Here is an 18,253-nt window from a genome sequence, read left to right on the forward strand (position 1 = left end):
CTGAGGTCACTGTCCCCGCCCCAGGACTGAGGTCCATGCACCCGAGTCTGAGGTCACTGCCCCCAAGTCTGAGGTCACTGTCCCCCAGGCCTGAGGTCCCTGCCCCAGTCTGAGGTCACTGCCCCTCAAGGGTTCTGCCCCCCACTCTGAGGTTACTGTCCCCCCAAGCCTCAGGTCACTGTCCCCCATAGTTCTGACGTCGCTGCCCCCCCAGGCCTGAGGTCTCTAACCTCACCTACTCAGTGATGACCCCTGACCCGAGATCATGATCCCTCCATCCCGAGCTCCTGCCCCTTTCCCCTGACTTCACCTATTTCCTTCCAACCTCGCTGGCCTCTGGCACAGGGAATCATGGCTGCCCCACTTGGCCCTGGCCTCACCTCCCGCTGCAACTTCTCCATCTGCTCCAGGTACTCTTGGTGGGCCTGCTGCCGCCGCCTGAGCTCCCTTCTGGCCAGGAGCTGCCGGAAGGCACACTGGATAACCGTGGCCGCCTGATCCTCCTTGGATGGCTCTGAGTGAGGTGAAAGGGCACAGCTGGGTGGATGCCATCTTCCCCTGTGTGCAGCATCCTCATGTGCTCCAGGGTGAGATGGCCCAAAGGCTCTCCTTCACCTCCTGTGCAGACTCAACAATGCTCTCCATGTCCCCAAGCATGGCACAGCCACATGTCCCTAGTTCTGTGCAGCACGCCTCCTAAACACCCACCACCCACCTGGCCTGGGTCCATGACATCTGGCAAACATATAGGTAGGGGCTCTGAGGAAAGGTGAGGTGAGTGGTCCCAAGCAGGGACCTTCCCTGAAAGGCCAGTCACACAGGGCCAAAGCGTGGAAGAGTTCGTGCCAACAACTCTTAGAGGACAGGGGAGCCCCAAGCCCCGCTGGAGCTGTACTCCATTCCTGCCCGCCCAATGTGACCCTCTATACTCCTGCAGCCACATGCCTTCTTGTCTAACACAGGTGTCCCAGAGGCCGGTGGCTTTCTTCAGAGTCCAGGTATCATCCTGTTGATGCCTTAATTTGGATATTTTTATGGCCTTAGAACTGTAGATCTGTAACCTAATCCCCTTTGAAAAAGCCAAACCATTTCTGATACATTGCATTCCAGCAGCTTTAGCAAACCAAAACACAAGGGGTCCTCAATAAGAATAACAGCAGATTTCTCACTGGAAACCCTGGAGGCCAGAAGACAGTGGGATGACATATTTTAAGTCCTTAAAAAAAAACCAACAACTGTCAACCAATAATTTTTTATCTAGAAAAATTATTTTTCAAAAATGAAGTTTAAGATACTTACAGATGAATAAAAACTGAAGGAGTTCATTACCAGAAGACCTGCCCTATAAAAAATGCTAAAGGAGAAACAAAATACAATAAAACAAGAAAATGTTTAAAAGATGTTTCCCTTTCTTCCTCTCTTCCTTCCTTCTATCCTTCCTTCCTTCTCTCTGTCTTTCCTTTAAAAAAAAAAAAAAAAAAAATGCTAAAGGGAGTCCTTCAGGCTGAAATAAAAGGTCACTAGGCAGTAACACAAGCCCATAAGAAGAAATAAGAATACTAGTGAGGATAACTACATACATAGGTAACTATAAAATATTGCACTATTGTAGTTTTGGTTTGTCACTGCCCCCATATGAATTAACAGGAAAATATGTAAAATAACATTCTAAATCTATGTTAATTGGACCAACAGTGCATAAAGATGCAATCTGAGACAATCACAAAGTAGAGGAATAGGGACGAAGATACACAGAAGGAAAGAGTCTGTATACTACTGAAACTCGTTGGTACTAGAGTAACTACGTCGTTAGTACTTTAAGACAATCATTGCAATTACAAAAGTAACCACCAAGAAAACAGAAGTGAAAGGAAATATTAAAAACATAGTGGAGGAGAACTTGGAGACTTCCGGAGAAGATGGCGGCTTAGTAAGACACGCGGGTCTTAGTTCCTCCTCCAGAAAAGCAACTAAAGAAACAGAAACAATACAAAACAGCTCCCGGAGTCACGACAGAGACCAAAAAAGACAGCGTACCCCATTCTGGAACGGCTGAACGGGTAGGGAGAATCCACTGCTGTGAGATACCCGAGGGGTGCACGTTTTCCCGGCTGGGGTGGCTGGCGTCTGGGGTCCCCTCCACGCACGTGGCTCCCCGGTCTGACTGGGAACATTGGATAGCGGGGCCCTCCCGTCACGCTTGGCGTCTCGGGCCAGCTGGGCAATTTGGACCGGCACTCCCCCAAGCCACGGCCAGCGACCCCTGCCTCCACGCGCGGTTTCCCGGGCCGACTGCCCCGCAGACCAACGACCGCCACGAGCGCCACCTACTGGGCAGGAAAAGAAAAACAGAGCCCAGAGATTCCACAGAAAAACCTTTCAACCAGCTGGGTCCCACACCCAGGGAGATCTGATCAAATGCCCAGACACCAGCAGAAAATAATGGATGACGCTCGGAAAATTGAAGACATGGCCCAATCAAAGGAACAAACCAATAGTTCAAATGAGATACAGGAGCTGAGACAACTAATGCTGAATATACGAACAGAAATGGAAAAACTCTTCAAAAACCAAATCAATAAATTGAGGGAGGACATGAAGAAGATATGGGCTGAACAAAAAGAAGAAATAGAAAATCTGAAAAAACAAATCACAGAACTTGTGGGAGTGAAGGACAAAGAAGAAAAAATGGAAAAAACAATGGATACCTACAATGGTAGATCTAAAGAGACAGAAGCTACAATTAGTGAACTGGAGGATGGAACAACTGAATTCCAAAAAGAAACAGAAACTATAGGGAAAAGAATGGAAAAACTTGAGCAGGGAATCAGGGAACTGAATGACAATAGGAAGCGCACAAATATAGTTGTGGGTGTCCCAGAAGGAGAAGAGAAGGGAAAAGGAGGAGAAAAACTAATGGAAGAAATTATCACTGAAAATTTCCCAACTCTTATGAAAGACCTAAATTTACAGATCCAAGAAGTGCAGCGCACCCCAAAGAGAATAGACCCAAATAGGCGTTCTCCAAGACATTTACTAGTTAGAATATCAGAGGTCAAAGAGAAAGAGAGGATCTTGAAAGCAGCAAGAGAAAAACAATCTGTCACATACAAGGGAAACCCAATAAGACTATGTGTAGATTTCTCAGCAGAAACCATGGAAGCTAGAAGACAGTGGGATGATATATTTAAATTACTAAAAGAGAAAAACTGCCAACCAAGACTTCTATATCCAGAAAAATTGTCCTTCAAAAATGAAGGAGAAATTAAAACATTTATAGACAAAAAGTCACTGAGAGAATTTGTGACCAAGAGACCAGCTCTGCAAGAAATACTAAAGGGAGCACTAGAGTCAGATACGAAAAGACAGAAGAGAGAGGTATGGAGTAAAGTGTAGAAAGAAGGAAAATCAGATATGATATATATAATACAAAAGCCAAAATGGTAGAGGAAAATATTATCCAAACAGTAATAACACTAAAAGTTAATGGACTGAATTTCCCAATCAAAAGACATAGAATGGCAGAATGGATTCAGCTTTAAGACAAGATAAACTTATGAACCATGTAATAACATGGATGGACCTAGAGAATATTATGCTGAGTGAATCCAGCCAAAAACTAAAGGACAAATACTGTATGGTCCCACTGATGTGAACGGACATTCGAGAATAAACTTGAAATATGTCATTGGTAACAGAGTTCAGCAGGAGTTAGAAACAGGGTAAGACAATGGGTAATTGAAGCTGAAGGGATACAGACTGTGCAACAGGACTAGATACAAAAACTCAAAAATGGACAGCACAATAATACCTAATTGTAAAGTAATCATGTTAAAACACTGAATGAAGCTGCATCTGAGCTATAGGTTTTTGTTTTGTTTTGTTTTGTTTTGTTTTGATTTTACTATTATTACTTTTATTTTTTTCTCTATATTAACATTCTATATCTTTTTCGGTTATGTTGCTAGTTCTTCTAAACCAATGCAAATGTACTAAGAAATGATGATCATGCATCTATGTGATGATGTTAAGAATTAATGATTGCATGTGTAGAATGGTATGATCTCTAAATGTTGGGTTAATTTCTTTTTTCCCGTTAATTAAAAAAAAAAAAAAAAAGAGAAGGGATAATTGGAGATGAAGGGATACAGACTGTACAACGGGACTGGATATAAAAACTCAGAAATGGACAGCACAATACTACCCAATTGTAATGCAATTATATTAAAACACTGAATGAAGCTGCATGTGAGGTATAGGTTTTTTGTTTTTGTTTTTTTTGTTTTTTTTCTTTCTATTATTGTTTTAATTCTTATTCTGTTGTCTTTTTATTTCTTTTTCTAAATTGATGCAAATGTACTAAGAAATGATGAATATGCAACTATGTGATGTTATTAAGAATTACTGATTGTACATGTAGATTGGAATGATTTCTAATTGTTTTGTTAATTCTTTTTTTAATTAATAAAAAAAAAAGTGATAGAACTTGCTCAAGGTGATGGAGATATGGGAATAAAATCAGATTATATATGCAGCAATATTTAAAAAAAAAAAAAAAACAAAAAAAAAAAACATAGTGAAGCGACCTCTGGAGAAGATGGCAGCTTAGTAAGACGCGTGGGTCTTAGTTCCTCCTCCAGAACAGCAACGAAAGAAACAGAAACAATACGAAACAGCTCCCGGAGCCACGACAGAGACCAAAAAGACAGCGTACCCCATTCTGGAACGGCTGAACAGGCAGGGAGAATCTGCTGCGGTGAGATACCCGAGGGGCGCGCGTTTTCCCGGCCGGGGCAGCTGGCGACTGGGGTCCCCTCCACGCACGTGGCTCCCCGGTTTGACTGGGAACGTTGGATAGCGGGACCCTCCCGCCACGCTTGGCGTCTCGGGCCAGCTGGGCAATTTGGACCGGCACTCCCCCAAGCCGCGGTGGCCGGTGACCCCCCCTCCACGCACGGTTTCCCGGGCCGACTGCGAGATTCGGATTGGCAAGTTAAAGGAGCCACAGCATCTTTTACTGGTGGGACTGGCAGACAGACGAGCGCCATGAGCGCCACCTACTGGGCAGGAAAAGAAAAACAGAGCCCAGAGATTTCACAGAAAAACCTTTCAACCAGCCGGGTCCCACACCCAGGGAAATCTGATCAAATGCCCAGACACCAGCAGAAAATAATGATGACGCTCGGAAAATTGAAGATATGGCCCAGTCAAAGGAACAAACCAATAGTTCAAATGAGATACAGGAGCTGAGACAACTAATGCTGAATATACGAACAGAAATGGAAAAACTCTTCAAAAACCAAATCAATAAATTGAGGGAGGACATGAAGAAGACATGGGCTGAACAAAAAGAAGAAATAGAAAATCTGAAAAAACAAATCACAGAATTTATGGGAGTGAAGGAAAAAGAGGAAAAAATGGAAAAAACAATGGATACCTACAATGGTAGATCTAAAGAGACAGAAGCTACAATTAGTGAACTGGAGGGTGGAACATCTGAATTCCAAAAAGAAACAGAAACTATAGGGAAAAGAATGGAAAAACTTGAGCAGGGGATCAGGGAAGTGAATGACAATATGAAGCGCACAAATATACATGTTGTGGGTGTCCCAGAAGGAGAAGAGAAGGGAAAAGGAGGAGAAAAACTAATGGAAGAAATTATCACTGAAAATTTCCCAACTCTTATGAAAGACCTAAATTTACAGATCCAAGAAGTGCAGCGCACCCCAAAGAGAACAAACCCAAATAGGCGTTCTCCAAGACACTTACTAGTTAGAATGTCAGAGATCAAAGAGAAAGAGAGGATCTTGAAAGCAGCAAGAGAAAAACAATCTGTCACATACAAGGGAAACCCAATAAGACTATGTGTAGATTTCTCAGCAGAAACCATGGAAGCTAGAAGACAGTGGGATGATATATTTAAATTACTAAAAGAGAAAAACTGCCAACCAAGACTTCTATATCCAGAAAAATTGTCCTTCAAAAATGAAGGAGAAATTAAAACATTTATAGACAAAAAGTCACTGAGAGAATTTGTGACCAAGAGACCAGCTCTGCAAGAAATACTAAAGGGAGCACTAGAGTCAGATACGAAAAGACAGAAGAGAGAGGTATGGAGTAAAGTGTAGAAAGAAGGAAAATCAGATATGATATATATAATACAAAAGCCAAAATGGTAGAGGAAAATATTATCCAAACAGTAATAACACTAAAAGTTAATGGACTGAATTTCCCAGTCAAAAGACATAGACTGGCAGAATGGATTACGACCCAGCAATACCACTGCTAGGTATCTACTCAAAGGACTTAAGGGCAAAGACACAGACAGACATTTGCACACCAGTGTTTATAGCAGCATTATGTACAATTGCAAAGAGATGGAAACAGCCAAAATGTCCATCAACAGATGAGTGGCTAAACAAACTGTGGCGTATACCTACGATGGAATATTATGCAGCTTTAAGACAGACTAAACTTATGAAGCATGTAATAACATGGATGGATCTAGAGAACATTATGCTGAGTGAGTCTAGCCCAAAACTAAAGGACAAATACTGTATGGTCCCACTGATGTGAACCGACATTCGAGAATCAGCTTGGAATATATCATTGGTAACAGAGACCAGCAGGAGTAAGAAACAGGGTAAGATAATGGGTAATTGGAGCTGAAAGGATACAGACTGTGCAACAGGACTAGATACAAAAACTCAAAAATGGACAGCACAGGGCGGGCCGCGGTGGCTCAGCGGGCAAAGTGCTTGCCTGCTATGCCGGAGGACCTCGGTTCGATTCCCGGCCCCAGCCCATGTAACAAAAAACGGAAAAACAAAATACAATAAAACAAGAAAATGTTTAAAGATGTTTCCCTTTCTTCCTTCCTTCCTTCCTTCTATCCTTCCTTCCTTCTATCTGTCTATGTTTCCCTTTCTTCCTTCCTTCCTTCCTTCTCTCTGTCTTTCCTTTAAAAAAAAAAAAAAAAAAAAAAATGGACAGCACAATAATACCTAAGTGTAATGTAACTATGTTGTAACACTGAATGAAGCTGCACCTGAAATATAGTTTTTTGTTTGTTTGTTTGTTTGTTTGTATCTTTTGTTTTTGTTTTTTCTTTTTCCTTTATATATATATATTTTTATTAGTATTATTATTTTAATTCTCTTCTCTATATTAACATTCTATATCTTTTTCTGCTGTTTTGCTAGTTCTTTTCCTAAATCGATGCAAATGTACTAAGAAATGATGATCATACATCTATGTGATGATACTAAGAATTACTGAATGGATGTGTAGAATGGAATGATTTCTAAATGTTGTGTTAATTTCTTTTCTTTTTTTTTGATTAATAAAAAAATTTTAAAAAAACAGTGAAAAGGAAAGAAGAAGGGAATCAAAATGATACACTATAAAAAAGCAACTAAATACAAAATAGGCAGTAAAATGTACTATTTGAGGGACAAGAAAAAACATACAAGACATACAGAAAACAAATATAAGTGGCAAAAGTAATCCTTCTTCTTCTAGTTTTTACTGTAAATGTCAGTGGATTAAATTCCCCTATTAAAAGCAGATATTGGCAGTTTGGATGAAAAATTATGATCCATCTATATACTGTGTATAAAATAATAGAATCACTGCTGATTCTATTTTACATCAATCCTTCTCAAACTCTTCCAAAAATTGAAGAAGAAGGATTACTTCCTAACTCATTCTATGAGTTCCGCATTGCTCTGACACCAAAGTCAGACAAAGATGGCAGAAGAAAAACAAAATTACAGACCAACATCCCACCCATATAAATATAGATGTAAAAATGCTTAACAAAATATTGGTAAACTGAATCCAACTATATATTAAAAGGATTCTATACCATGCCCAAATTGGATTTATTCCAGGAGCACAAGGATATAACTGAACATTAAAAAAAATCAATTAGTGTAATAACGGAATTAAGGAGAAAAACATGTGATCATTTCAATTGACACAGAACAGGCATCTGACAAAGTCCAACATGCTTTCATGATAAAAAAAAACACTCAGAAAACCAAGAATAGATGGGAACTTTCTCAACATGATAAAGGGTATTGATAAAAAAAAAAAAAAAAAAAAAAAAACATAGCAAACTCATACTCAATGGTGAAAGACTGAAAGCTTTCCCCCTAAGATCAGGAACAAGACAAGGACGCCCTCTGTCACCGATGACAATCAACATTGTACTGGAAGTTCTAGCCAGGAAAACCAGGCAAAGCATCCAAATAGGAAAGAAAGAAGTCAGATTACCCCTATTGGCAGATGACATGATCCTATATATAGGAAAAAACACAGATTCCAGAAGAAAGCAGCTAGAACTAATAAATCCAGAGAGTTTGCAGGATATAATAATAAACACACATTAGTCAGTTGGGTATACACTAGTAGTGAACAGTCCAAAAAGGAAATCATGAAAACAATTCCATTTACAACAGGATTTTAAAAAATAATATACCTAGAAATAAATTTAATCAAGGAGGTGAAGGACTTGTACACTGAAAACTATGAATATTGATAAAAAATTAGAGAAGACCTCAATAAATAGAAATAATTCATGTTCATGGATTGGAAGACTTAATATTGGCAGGATGTAATATTGTCAAATAGCAATCTACAAATTCAATGCAATCCCTATCTAAATCCCAGCAGGATTTTTTTGCAGAAACGGAAAAGGCAACCCTCAAATTCATATAGAAATGCAAGGAGCCCAAAACAATCTTGAAAAAAAAAAGAATGAAGTTGGAGGATTCACACTTCCTGATTTTGAAATGCCCTACAAAGCTACAGGAAAGAAAACAGTGTGGTACTGGCATAAGGACAGACATATAGACCAATGGAATACAAAAGACAGTCCAGAGATAAATCCACACAGCTATGACCAGTTGATATTTGACAAGTCCATTCAATGAGGAAAAAATAGTGTCTTCAACAGATAGTGCTGGGACACTGGAAATCCACACGTGAAAGAATGAATGTGGCCCCTCACTTCTCACCTTATACAGCAGTTAATTCAAATCGGATCAATGACCTAACGAGATAAACTATAAAACTCTTACAAAAAAACATAGGGAAACTAGGGCTCGAACTAAGACTATAAAAGTCTCATGCACTAAGTTTACTTTCCTGGAACCTATAGCTTCCAGAGGTTTCCTAGGCCAGATAAATTCTGAAATAGAGGGACCAGCATCTCCAAGATTATCAACTTAATTACATTCCCCTAACCTTTTCTGTTGACACCTCTTCTTTTTTTTTTTTTTTTGGTAGATAGACTCTTTATTTTGAAAGTGTTAAAATTTTTCCCTGGAGTTTGTCAGTATGTGACTTAATGGGTACCACGTGAGTCTATTTAACCTGAAGACTCATGTCTCTTCTGAAGCACAGTGAATTGTTGCACTTGCATTTCTTTTATTATTTCCTTCCCTCCATTCTCTGTCTTCTGTTCTTATGAAATTCCCATTTTATACAGAGATCAGGCCTCCTGGATTTATTCTGTCTCAATTTTTAAATTTTATTTTCCAGTTTTGTCTATACAGTCTACATTCTGGAAGATTTCTTTAATTCTGTCATCCAGATTACTAATTTTGCCATCAGCCATGTCCATTTTGTTTTTCAACCCATTTCTTGAAATTCTTAAATGTAACCATATTTCTAATTTGCAAGCTCTATTCTTTTTTCTGACTGCTCCATTTTCACAGTGATCTATTCAAATCCTCCTGAAGTTACAAACTAGAGTGAAAACATTTTCTTCTTCTCTTCCCTAAATTATCTGTTAATAGCTTAATGAAGTATTGAGTTTATCCATTTTGGTCCTTTGCTTTTGTGATGTTTGTTTTCCCCAAATGTCTTTTGAGCCCTTGAATGGTATTTCGCATTTGAAAATAAAGGGTTAGGTTGGTTAGTGTGGGAGGTGTGCTTTTCTCTGCAGCTTCCTGTGGTCTCCTTCCTCCCCAGGCCGCCTACCCACTGGAAGAAAGGTAAGGCGTGGCCTGTGTGTACCTGGGCAGAGCATGCGGATCTGCATGTTACCTTTTGGATACAAGGGCAGAGAGCAGGTGGGCAGGCCCGGGAGACCCAGCACTGCCATGATGAAGAGGACTAAATAAGTAAGGAGTCCATTTTCTCGGGCAGAAAGAAGCCTAGGGTTAGGCCGTCCACAGATGAGAGACTCCTGTTCGTTGTCTCCCCCTCATGCTTGACCGATGGCTGCTGCCCCTGCAGCCTCACTCTTGAGCGTCCAGCAGGAACAGGAAGAGCAGGGAAGCAAGAAGGGGCAGGGAATTCACCCCTGGAAACCAAAAGCTGTCCAGAAATCTCCAGAAAACTTCTGCTCATCTCTCAGGGTCCCAAGGGAAACTGGAAGATCAAACTTTTTGGCCAAGCAGGTATGCCTTAGAACAAACTGAGATCCCTCTTAGAAAGGAAGGGGAAAAGCAGATATTGGGGAAGCTACCGACCACGTGTGATGGGCATTTTCACGCCCTTCCCCTCTGAGAGGAGCTGCGCCCCCACCAGCTCCGCCACTGCAATGGAGACGTCAATTTCCTATCCTCTCTCACTCCCTCTAGCAGACACTGCCAATTGTCCTCTAATATTGTTCTTTCTATCTTTTTAGAAATATAACTCCTTTTTACTGAGTGTACCAGTCTATTAAGGGCTGCTGTAACAAATTAGTTCAAACTGTGTTGACACCCCTTCTTAATACAAAAAAGTCAGAATGGACATTGACTAAAGATCCCTATAGATTGGGAGAAGGATCAAAGAAGAAAGAAGAGTTTTAACAGAGTAAAAGGATTTAACAAAGGAGGATGACTGCTGAATCACTATATTGATATTTCTTTTAGCCTCCAAAAATTTTTCCTTTCTAGAAGGAAAAATCTGAAATGCTGGAATGGTAACCCATAACAAACTCTGAAATCTGTAAGTACTCGTTGAAGGGTACTTTGAAAATTATTGCTTTTTTTTTCTTTTCTTTGTGTGTGTGTATATATATATATGTATATATATATATATATCATATTTCACAATTTAAAAATGTTTAAAAAAAACAAACATAGGAAAATATCTTTAGGACCCTGTACTAGACAATGGATTTTTAGATTTTACACTAAAAACACAAGCAACAAATGAAAGTAAAGTTAGATAAAAATAAAATGGACTCCATCGAAATTAAAACCTTTGTGCCTCAAAGAACATTATCAAGAAAGTAAAAAGATAACCTAAGAAAAGAAAAAAAATATTCAGAAACCATATATCTAGTAAAGGATAATATACAGACTTTATGAAAAACTACAATTCAACCACAAAAAGTCAAACAACCCAATTTAAAACTGGCCAAGGTTTTGAATCAAAGAAGGTATTCAAATGGCCTCTAAATATATGAAAATGTGCAACAGCGTTAGCCATTAGAGAAATAAGAATTACAACTACAAAGGGATACCACTTCACAGCAACAAGGATGGCTATTATTAAAAAAAAAAAAAAAAAAAAAAAAAAAGCAAAAACCTGAACATGACAAGTGTTCGTGAGGATGTGGAGAAACAGGAGCCCTCATACACTACTGGTGGAGTGTAAAATTGTGCAGCTGCTGTGGAAAACAGGTGTTTCCTCCAAAAGTTAAATATAGAAATAACATATGACTTGGCAACTCTACTGCTAGTATATACCCAAAGAACTGAAAGCAGGGACTCGGATGGATAGCTGTCCACCAGTTTTCATCACTGCGTTATTCACAATAGCCAGAAGGTGAAAGTAATCCAACTGTCCATCAACAGATGAACAGATAACAAAACGTGGTGTGCACATTCAATGGAATTTATCCATGTGATGGCATAGTAGCCATGAAAAGGAACGAAGTCCTGACACGTGTGACAGCATGGATGAACCCTGAGGATATTGCGTACAAGCCAGACACCGAAGGGCAAATATTGTATGATCTCACTGATACGAAATAATTAGAATAAGTAAATTCATAGAGTAAAAAACTACCATACAGGTTAACAGGGGCTGGGAGTGGGTAGGAATTGGGGAAATACTGGTACAGAATTTGTTTGGGGTGATGGAAAATTTTGGTAATAGATGGTGGTGATGGTAGCACAACATCGCAAATGTAAACACTCCTAAATGATCTCATTACAGTTTCAAACATACAGTACTGAATAGGGATTATTCTACCTTTATGAAATGGGACTTATATTAAAACATGGCTTTTCTTAGGGGGCATACTTTCTTTCAAACCAGCACAATATATATACTAGTATATATATAAATATATATATATATATATATATATATTTTAAAAACATATATTTTTAAAAACTTTTTATTTTAGTAATATATATACTAAAATAAAAAGTTTTTAAAAATATATGCTTTATGATATCCTATGTTTTAGGATTATGGCTGAAAACTAATCTGAAAAGTTTGAAATCGTTCATATTTGAAAATTTTGTTGTTAAGTTAAAAATTACTCTTATGTCATTAGTACCAGTAAACAAAGTAAAATAAAACAGCAACAACAAAAAACTAAAGTAGAACAAACCAAAGATTGTACACAGGCATCTTGTTCCTAAAGCAGGAAACTGACTAAAAAAATGTATGTTTTAGTTTCCTAGCTGCTAAAGCAAATACCATAATGGGTTGGCTTAAACAACAGGAATTCATTGGCTCACAGTTTTGAAGCTAAGAGAAGTCCAAAATCGAGGCGTCAGCAAGGCGGTACTTTCTCTGCGAAGACTGTGGCCTCTGGGGGCTGGCTGCCTGCAACCCCCTGTTGTCACATGGCAATGCACATGCTGTATCTTCTCTCTTCTCTTCTAGGTTCCATTGACTTCCAGTTTCTGGCTCTCCCGGTGACTTCTCCTTCCATGTCCAATTTCCTTGGCTTATAAGGACCTCAGCCACATGGATTAAGGTGCGCCTTCATTTGGTTTGGACACCCTAACTTATAACATCTTCCAAGGTCCTGCCTACGAATGGGTTTCCATACACGGGGCTGGAGGCTGGGACCTGAACATGACTTTTGTTGGGGGCACGACCCAATCCCCAGAACTGTGCCTGAAAGGGCTGGAAAGATGCTAAGGAGGTGAAGAATTGTGGGTGCCAGCACCAGGAACTGACTGCCAGTTCTGAAGGCACAGTCTCCATTGCAAGGCTAGCAGAGCAGGCCTTTGCTAGGCTGCAGGGCTAAGGGGGCAGAAATGATCATTCAGAACATGCTTTAAAGCTTTTGGGTGGAATCCCAAAGGGCTATCCCAGTAGTAAGGGTGAACTGTAAATAAAGCAGCTCCTCTGCCACTAAGACGAGCAGGGCTCAAGGGACAGCTTCCCCAGAAACCTCAGGCCTGGAATGAAAAAGAAGACAGCACAGGGACCCTGGCACCATGGCAAAAAGTGTGAGCTGGCCAGGACTGTCGTGTCGAGCATTGAGACTATGGAGGGGGGTTATTCTCAAAGCAAACTCTCTCTGGTCTGATCTATAGAGCCTTTTACCACATTAACAATTAAATAAGAAAATCATAGGTTCACCTTATTCAAAATAGAAAAAAACTTGATTAAAAAAAAACCACTCTTAGGGAACCTCCTTAATCTGATAAAAGATTAATCTGCAAAATTCTTAGCAAACTTAATGGTGAAAAGTTGAAAGTGTTATCTTTTAGATTGGGAATGAGATGCCAGTGCTTTTCTACAAGATGTTATAGGTCCTAGCCAATAGGCAAGAAAAAATAAAAAGACACAATGAAAAGGAAACAAGGTTGTCTTTATTTGCAGATAATGATTGCATTCATAAAAATTCCAAAGGAAGGATGGGTAGAAATTGGAACTCTGGTGCACTGTTGGTGAAAATGTAAAATGGTACAGCTGCGGTGGAAAAGTTTGGTGGCTCCTCAAAAGTTAAATATAGAATTTCCACATGACCTGCACTCCCATTCTAGGTATATGTATCCAAAGAGACTGAAAACAGTGTCTCAAAAGATACTTGTGCACCAGTGTTTCCAGCAGGCAAAAACTGAGACCAACCCAAATACCCATCAGCTGATGAATGGATAAACAAAACGTGATACATACACCCAGTGGAATATTATTCAGCCATAAGAAGAAATGAAGTTCTGAGACAGGGAAGAGCTTTGAAAACTTTATGTTCACTGAAATAAGTTAGGCATATAAGGGAAAAAAGTACATCATGTACTAGAGGTGACTAGAAATAGCAAATGTGCAGGACCAGAAAGCAATTGGAGGTTGCAGGGAGGGCCATGCAGCCGAGTTCCCTCCTGTCGGGGGGCAGTGAATGTCCAGGAGAGGTCAAGGGGCGCACTGGGTGGCCATCAGGAAGCCTGGGCCTAGAGGAACCTGCTCTGATGACCGAGACATAGGTGTTTCCCAGGGTAAGGTCTATGGGATGCCATCCAGGTGCAGCTCAATTTGCATAATGATAAAATATCATGCTTTGGCAACTGGCAATCAGACATATGCCACCAAAGCCTCTCAGCCAGTTTCCAGAGCTCATACACCCAGTATTCCCCCAGGCCCCCCATGAAGGGGGCTGTGGCCATGTGCGAGAGGGAGGTGTGTGGGGAAAAGGGCATGCGGGCCTTCTGAGGATGCCAGGTAAACTAAGCTGACCCTGGTCCCAGAAGCCTTGCGAGGACATCCAGGAACTCTGTTTTGAGTGGGACCAGGGGGTCTGTGGACCTGCCCATGTACTAGGATACATGTGGCTGCCAATAGGATGCTCACTTGGCTCCCTGGCCAGTGGGGAGTGGCCAAGCAGGAGCCCAGGAAACTGCCCCACTCTCATCACAAGAGTGAGCCAGGCGGAAAGAATGCTTTCCCAGGGGGACTGAAGATTCATTCCACCATCAAGGAGGAGAGATGGTCCCCCAAACGTCCATTCACTTCACCTGTCTGCCTTCTGCAGACTCTAAATTACGGCAGAACATGATGGACCACAAAATATGTAAATGGGTGGTAGAGCCAGTCAGAGCTCTTGTCGGAGCAGAGACGCACAACCTCTGCTGGGCCTCTGATTTGGCGAATGCTTTCTTCTCTACACCCACCATCAGAAGGACCACAAGCGGTGGGACCACCTTCACATGGCAGAGGGCGGTGCATCTCCACGGACCTCCTTCGGAGCTGGAGCTACTCTCTGGCTTTCTGTCATAATCGCATTCACAGGGTCTGCGGCTGGTAGCATAATGGCCCTTGTTGGGGATCGATTCGTGTCCCCCACAAAAGAAAAAGGCTCAAGTGTTCACCTGCATTCCCATGAGTGTAAGCCCAGGGATAGACAGGGCCCTGCAGATGCTTGTTTGTGAACAGGCTTCTTGAAGGCCCTATTTTGGATGAGGTTGAGGTGAAGTAGGGTGGCCTTAGCCTGTGTGGTGGGAGGCCCCATGAAGAGGGGAAGGTGGGGTGCAGTCAGTGAGAAGAAGCCACATGATAGGGTTGACCATCAGCAGCACACAACCCATCCCAGGAGAGAGCCGGGCCTGGCCGACATCTTGATTTGGGGCTTCTTATCTCAGAACTGCAAGATGGCAAGTGCTCATTCTAAGCCCATCCAAAGTATAGTACTTGTCACAACAGCACCCCAAAGATGCCCACATCCTGCTCCCTGGAGCCCGTGATGGTGCTAGGTCACTAGCAAAGAGGAGTGAAGGTAACCCTGGACTGTCCGCACAGGCCTCATGCAGCCACAGGGTCCACAGAAGGTGGGAAAGGAGGGTCAGGGAGGACTGTGACTGTACAAACAGGTCATCGCTTGCTTTGAAGATGGAGGGAGGAGCCACAAGCCAAAGAATGCAGGTGACCGCTAGAAACAGACCGCCCTCCAGCCTCCAGCAAAGAACACAGACTTGCTGACACCTTGAGTGCAGCCCAGCAAACCGTGCTGGACTCGTTACTTGCAGAGCTGTAAGATAATAAATGTGTGTTGCTTTAAGCTGCTAAGCTTTGGAGTAACTTACAACAGCCCAGGAAACTCAGGCCGGGACCCTGGCCATTTTGACATCACACTGGCCCTGGCGCCTGCGGGGGAGACAAGCCCTGGTGAAGTGTTTAGGGGGCCATGGATCCCACGCCAGGATACCCTAAGACAGAAGGTTAACGGTGCAGCTGATACCCTTCCAAGAGGGTGGCCCAGCACTTAAAGGCCAAGCATACCACCTCTAGAACTGCTGCTCCAACCCACCTACTGCGAAACCAGAAGCAGAGCAGTGTTGGGTGGGGTGGTGAGCAGTCAGGGCCTCTGCAACAAGGGGAGGCTGTGGGTGCTGCTCAGACCAGCAGGCCAGGTGCAGCACCTGCATGGTGGACGAGGGTGCTGTGTGGGACCCCCACTGCCCGCAAACCCCTGGGGGAGGAGGGGCACAGAGACCTACTCATAGCTGCACCTACTCCACATTGGACGCCTCCGCTCCTGGAACGGCCTGGGCACTCGTGGAGGCTGGAGCTAGTGCACACCCGGGGTCATGGGGAGCTGCAGACACCGCAGAACCTCCCAGGAGGCCCCAGCGGCTTCTACGGCCGAGCCGAGGAGCCAGGAGTGGGGAGGAAACCCCCAGGATGGAAGGCCCGCCCCTGTCCCCGCCCCCCACCTGGGCCTCGTCCCGGCATTGGCGCCCTCTCCTGCCACAAGGCGGCGCCCACCCGCCGAACCGGGACCATTGGGTGGAGGCTCCCGGGAGGAGCCTGGGTGGCAAGAGGGCGAACGCCCTCACCACACTGTCCGGGAAGGTGGGCCCTCCACCCCCGGCCCCTGCGGGAGGGACCCTCCCCCTCGGCGGGGACGCGCGCTCCCTCACACGCGCACACGCAGACCCGCCTGGACCCGAGCCGTGCGCGCAGCTTCTGCGGGGCGCCGAGGCTGAGCCCTTGGAGGCGCGCGCTCACCTGGGGGGGCGCGCCGGTACACGCGGGGCTTCCTCGGCGGCTCTCCGGGCTTCCTGTGGGGCTGGAGCTCCGCGCCAGGCTTCCCTGGGGAGGGGGCTCAGTCAGGGCAGTTAGGGTGTGCACCCCCCACCCCCATCAACTTCGGGCAGGTTTATGGGGCCCCAGAAGGACTGCTGAGTCCTGGCTGTTAACGAGCGCCCCCACCCTCGGCCTCATGAGGCAACCACACGCGAGGACTTAACGAGCTGCCGGGCGGCGTCCCACAGCCGCAGACACCAGCTCCCAGCCCGCGGGTGTTGCGGGGCGGGGTGCGGGGTGAGTGCCCGCGAGCAAAAACGGCACTGCGCTTGGCTTTCCAAGGGCTGTTCCCAAGCCCCTGCTATTCCAAGGGCCCCTCCTAGCCCCCGGCTCCCGTCCTTTCCCTCTCTGGTTGTTCACCCCAGTGCTCCCTGCTCTCCTCTTCCAGCCTGTGGGGCCAAGGGCCAAGCAGAAGGGTGGGGTGGAGAAGATGGGTGCTGGGAAGGGCTGGGCTGGGTGAACCAGTCCAACAGGGTCTGGGCCCTGGGCATGGGTGAGTCAGCGGCCCGGGGCTGGGGAAACGCTGGGGAGGACGCCCCAAGAGCCCCCCAGCAGGAAGTCCAGCCAACGCCAGCTTCTCAGGCAGGCCCTGTTGTACCCCCACCCCCACCGCCGGCCCCAGGTCAATCCCTGGGGACCCAGAGGCAGCTGGCCAGGGCTCCTCTGGCACTTGTTCCAGCAGCTGGCAGGGGGGCCTGACTCCATGCCCAGTGCCCCGTAACCAAGGTGGCACCCAGAGCCTCTGCAAGTCCGAGGGTGGGGGGTGGGGGCAGGGCAGGCTGATCTTGTCCTTTCTGTCCTGTAAAGTCCACAGAGCTCCTCTCCCTGGCTGGCTGAGCCCCACCCTGGCTCCAGCAGGAGACCCCTGGGCTGGGCGCCTCTGAAAACGTGGGCTGGGTCTAGATCTGCAGGATTTGGGTGGGAAAGCCTCAGTCGAGGTAGATTTAGGGTGTTTGGGGAGGCTGGGGTCTCCTGAGGCCAGACAGGGCTGGGTTCCGATGGGCAGCGCGTGGCTGGCGATGCGCATCCTGGGCCCTGGAACTGGGGATTTGAGTTTCCCGCGACCAGGGACCGGGCGGGGGTGGGTGGGGAGTGGGGGAGGCTCGGGTGCCCGCCCCAGACAGGAACAGACAAGTCCCTAAGCACACCATGGGTCTCAGCCTGGCTGCGGGGAGCTGCCGCCTCCAGTTTCTCTCGGTCTCCCTCCCAGGCTGGCCAACAAGGCCCCGGCCAGAAAGTCGCGCCTCCCTGTGTCAGCACG

General features: G+C 44.5%; 1 protein-coding gene across 3 annotated transcripts in view; it reads right to left on the reverse strand.

The window, feature by feature from the left end:
* Positions 1-18,253, reverse strand: part of IQANK1 (IQ motif and ankyrin repeat containing 1) — a 43,280-nt gene that overhangs the window by 21,444 nt on the left and 3,583 nt on the right. For all 3 annotated transcript variants that reach the window (XM_077166588.1, XM_077166587.1, XM_077166589.1), the window contains exons 3-4: positions 16,915-16,998; positions 381-514 (exon numbers count right to left, since the gene is read on the reverse strand). In XM_077166588.1, coding sequence (XP_077022703.1) covers positions 381-514; positions 16,915-16,998 — 218 coding nt within the window. The remainder of the gene's footprint in view (positions 1-380; positions 515-16,914; positions 16,999-18,253) is intronic.

Source organism: Tamandua tetradactyla, chromosome 6 (genome assembly GCF_023851605.1).
Source record: "Tamandua tetradactyla isolate mTamTet1 chromosome 6, mTamTet1.pri, whole genome shotgun sequence".
Taxonomy (NCBI): Eukaryota; Metazoa; Chordata; class Mammalia; order Pilosa; family Myrmecophagidae; genus Tamandua; species Tamandua tetradactyla.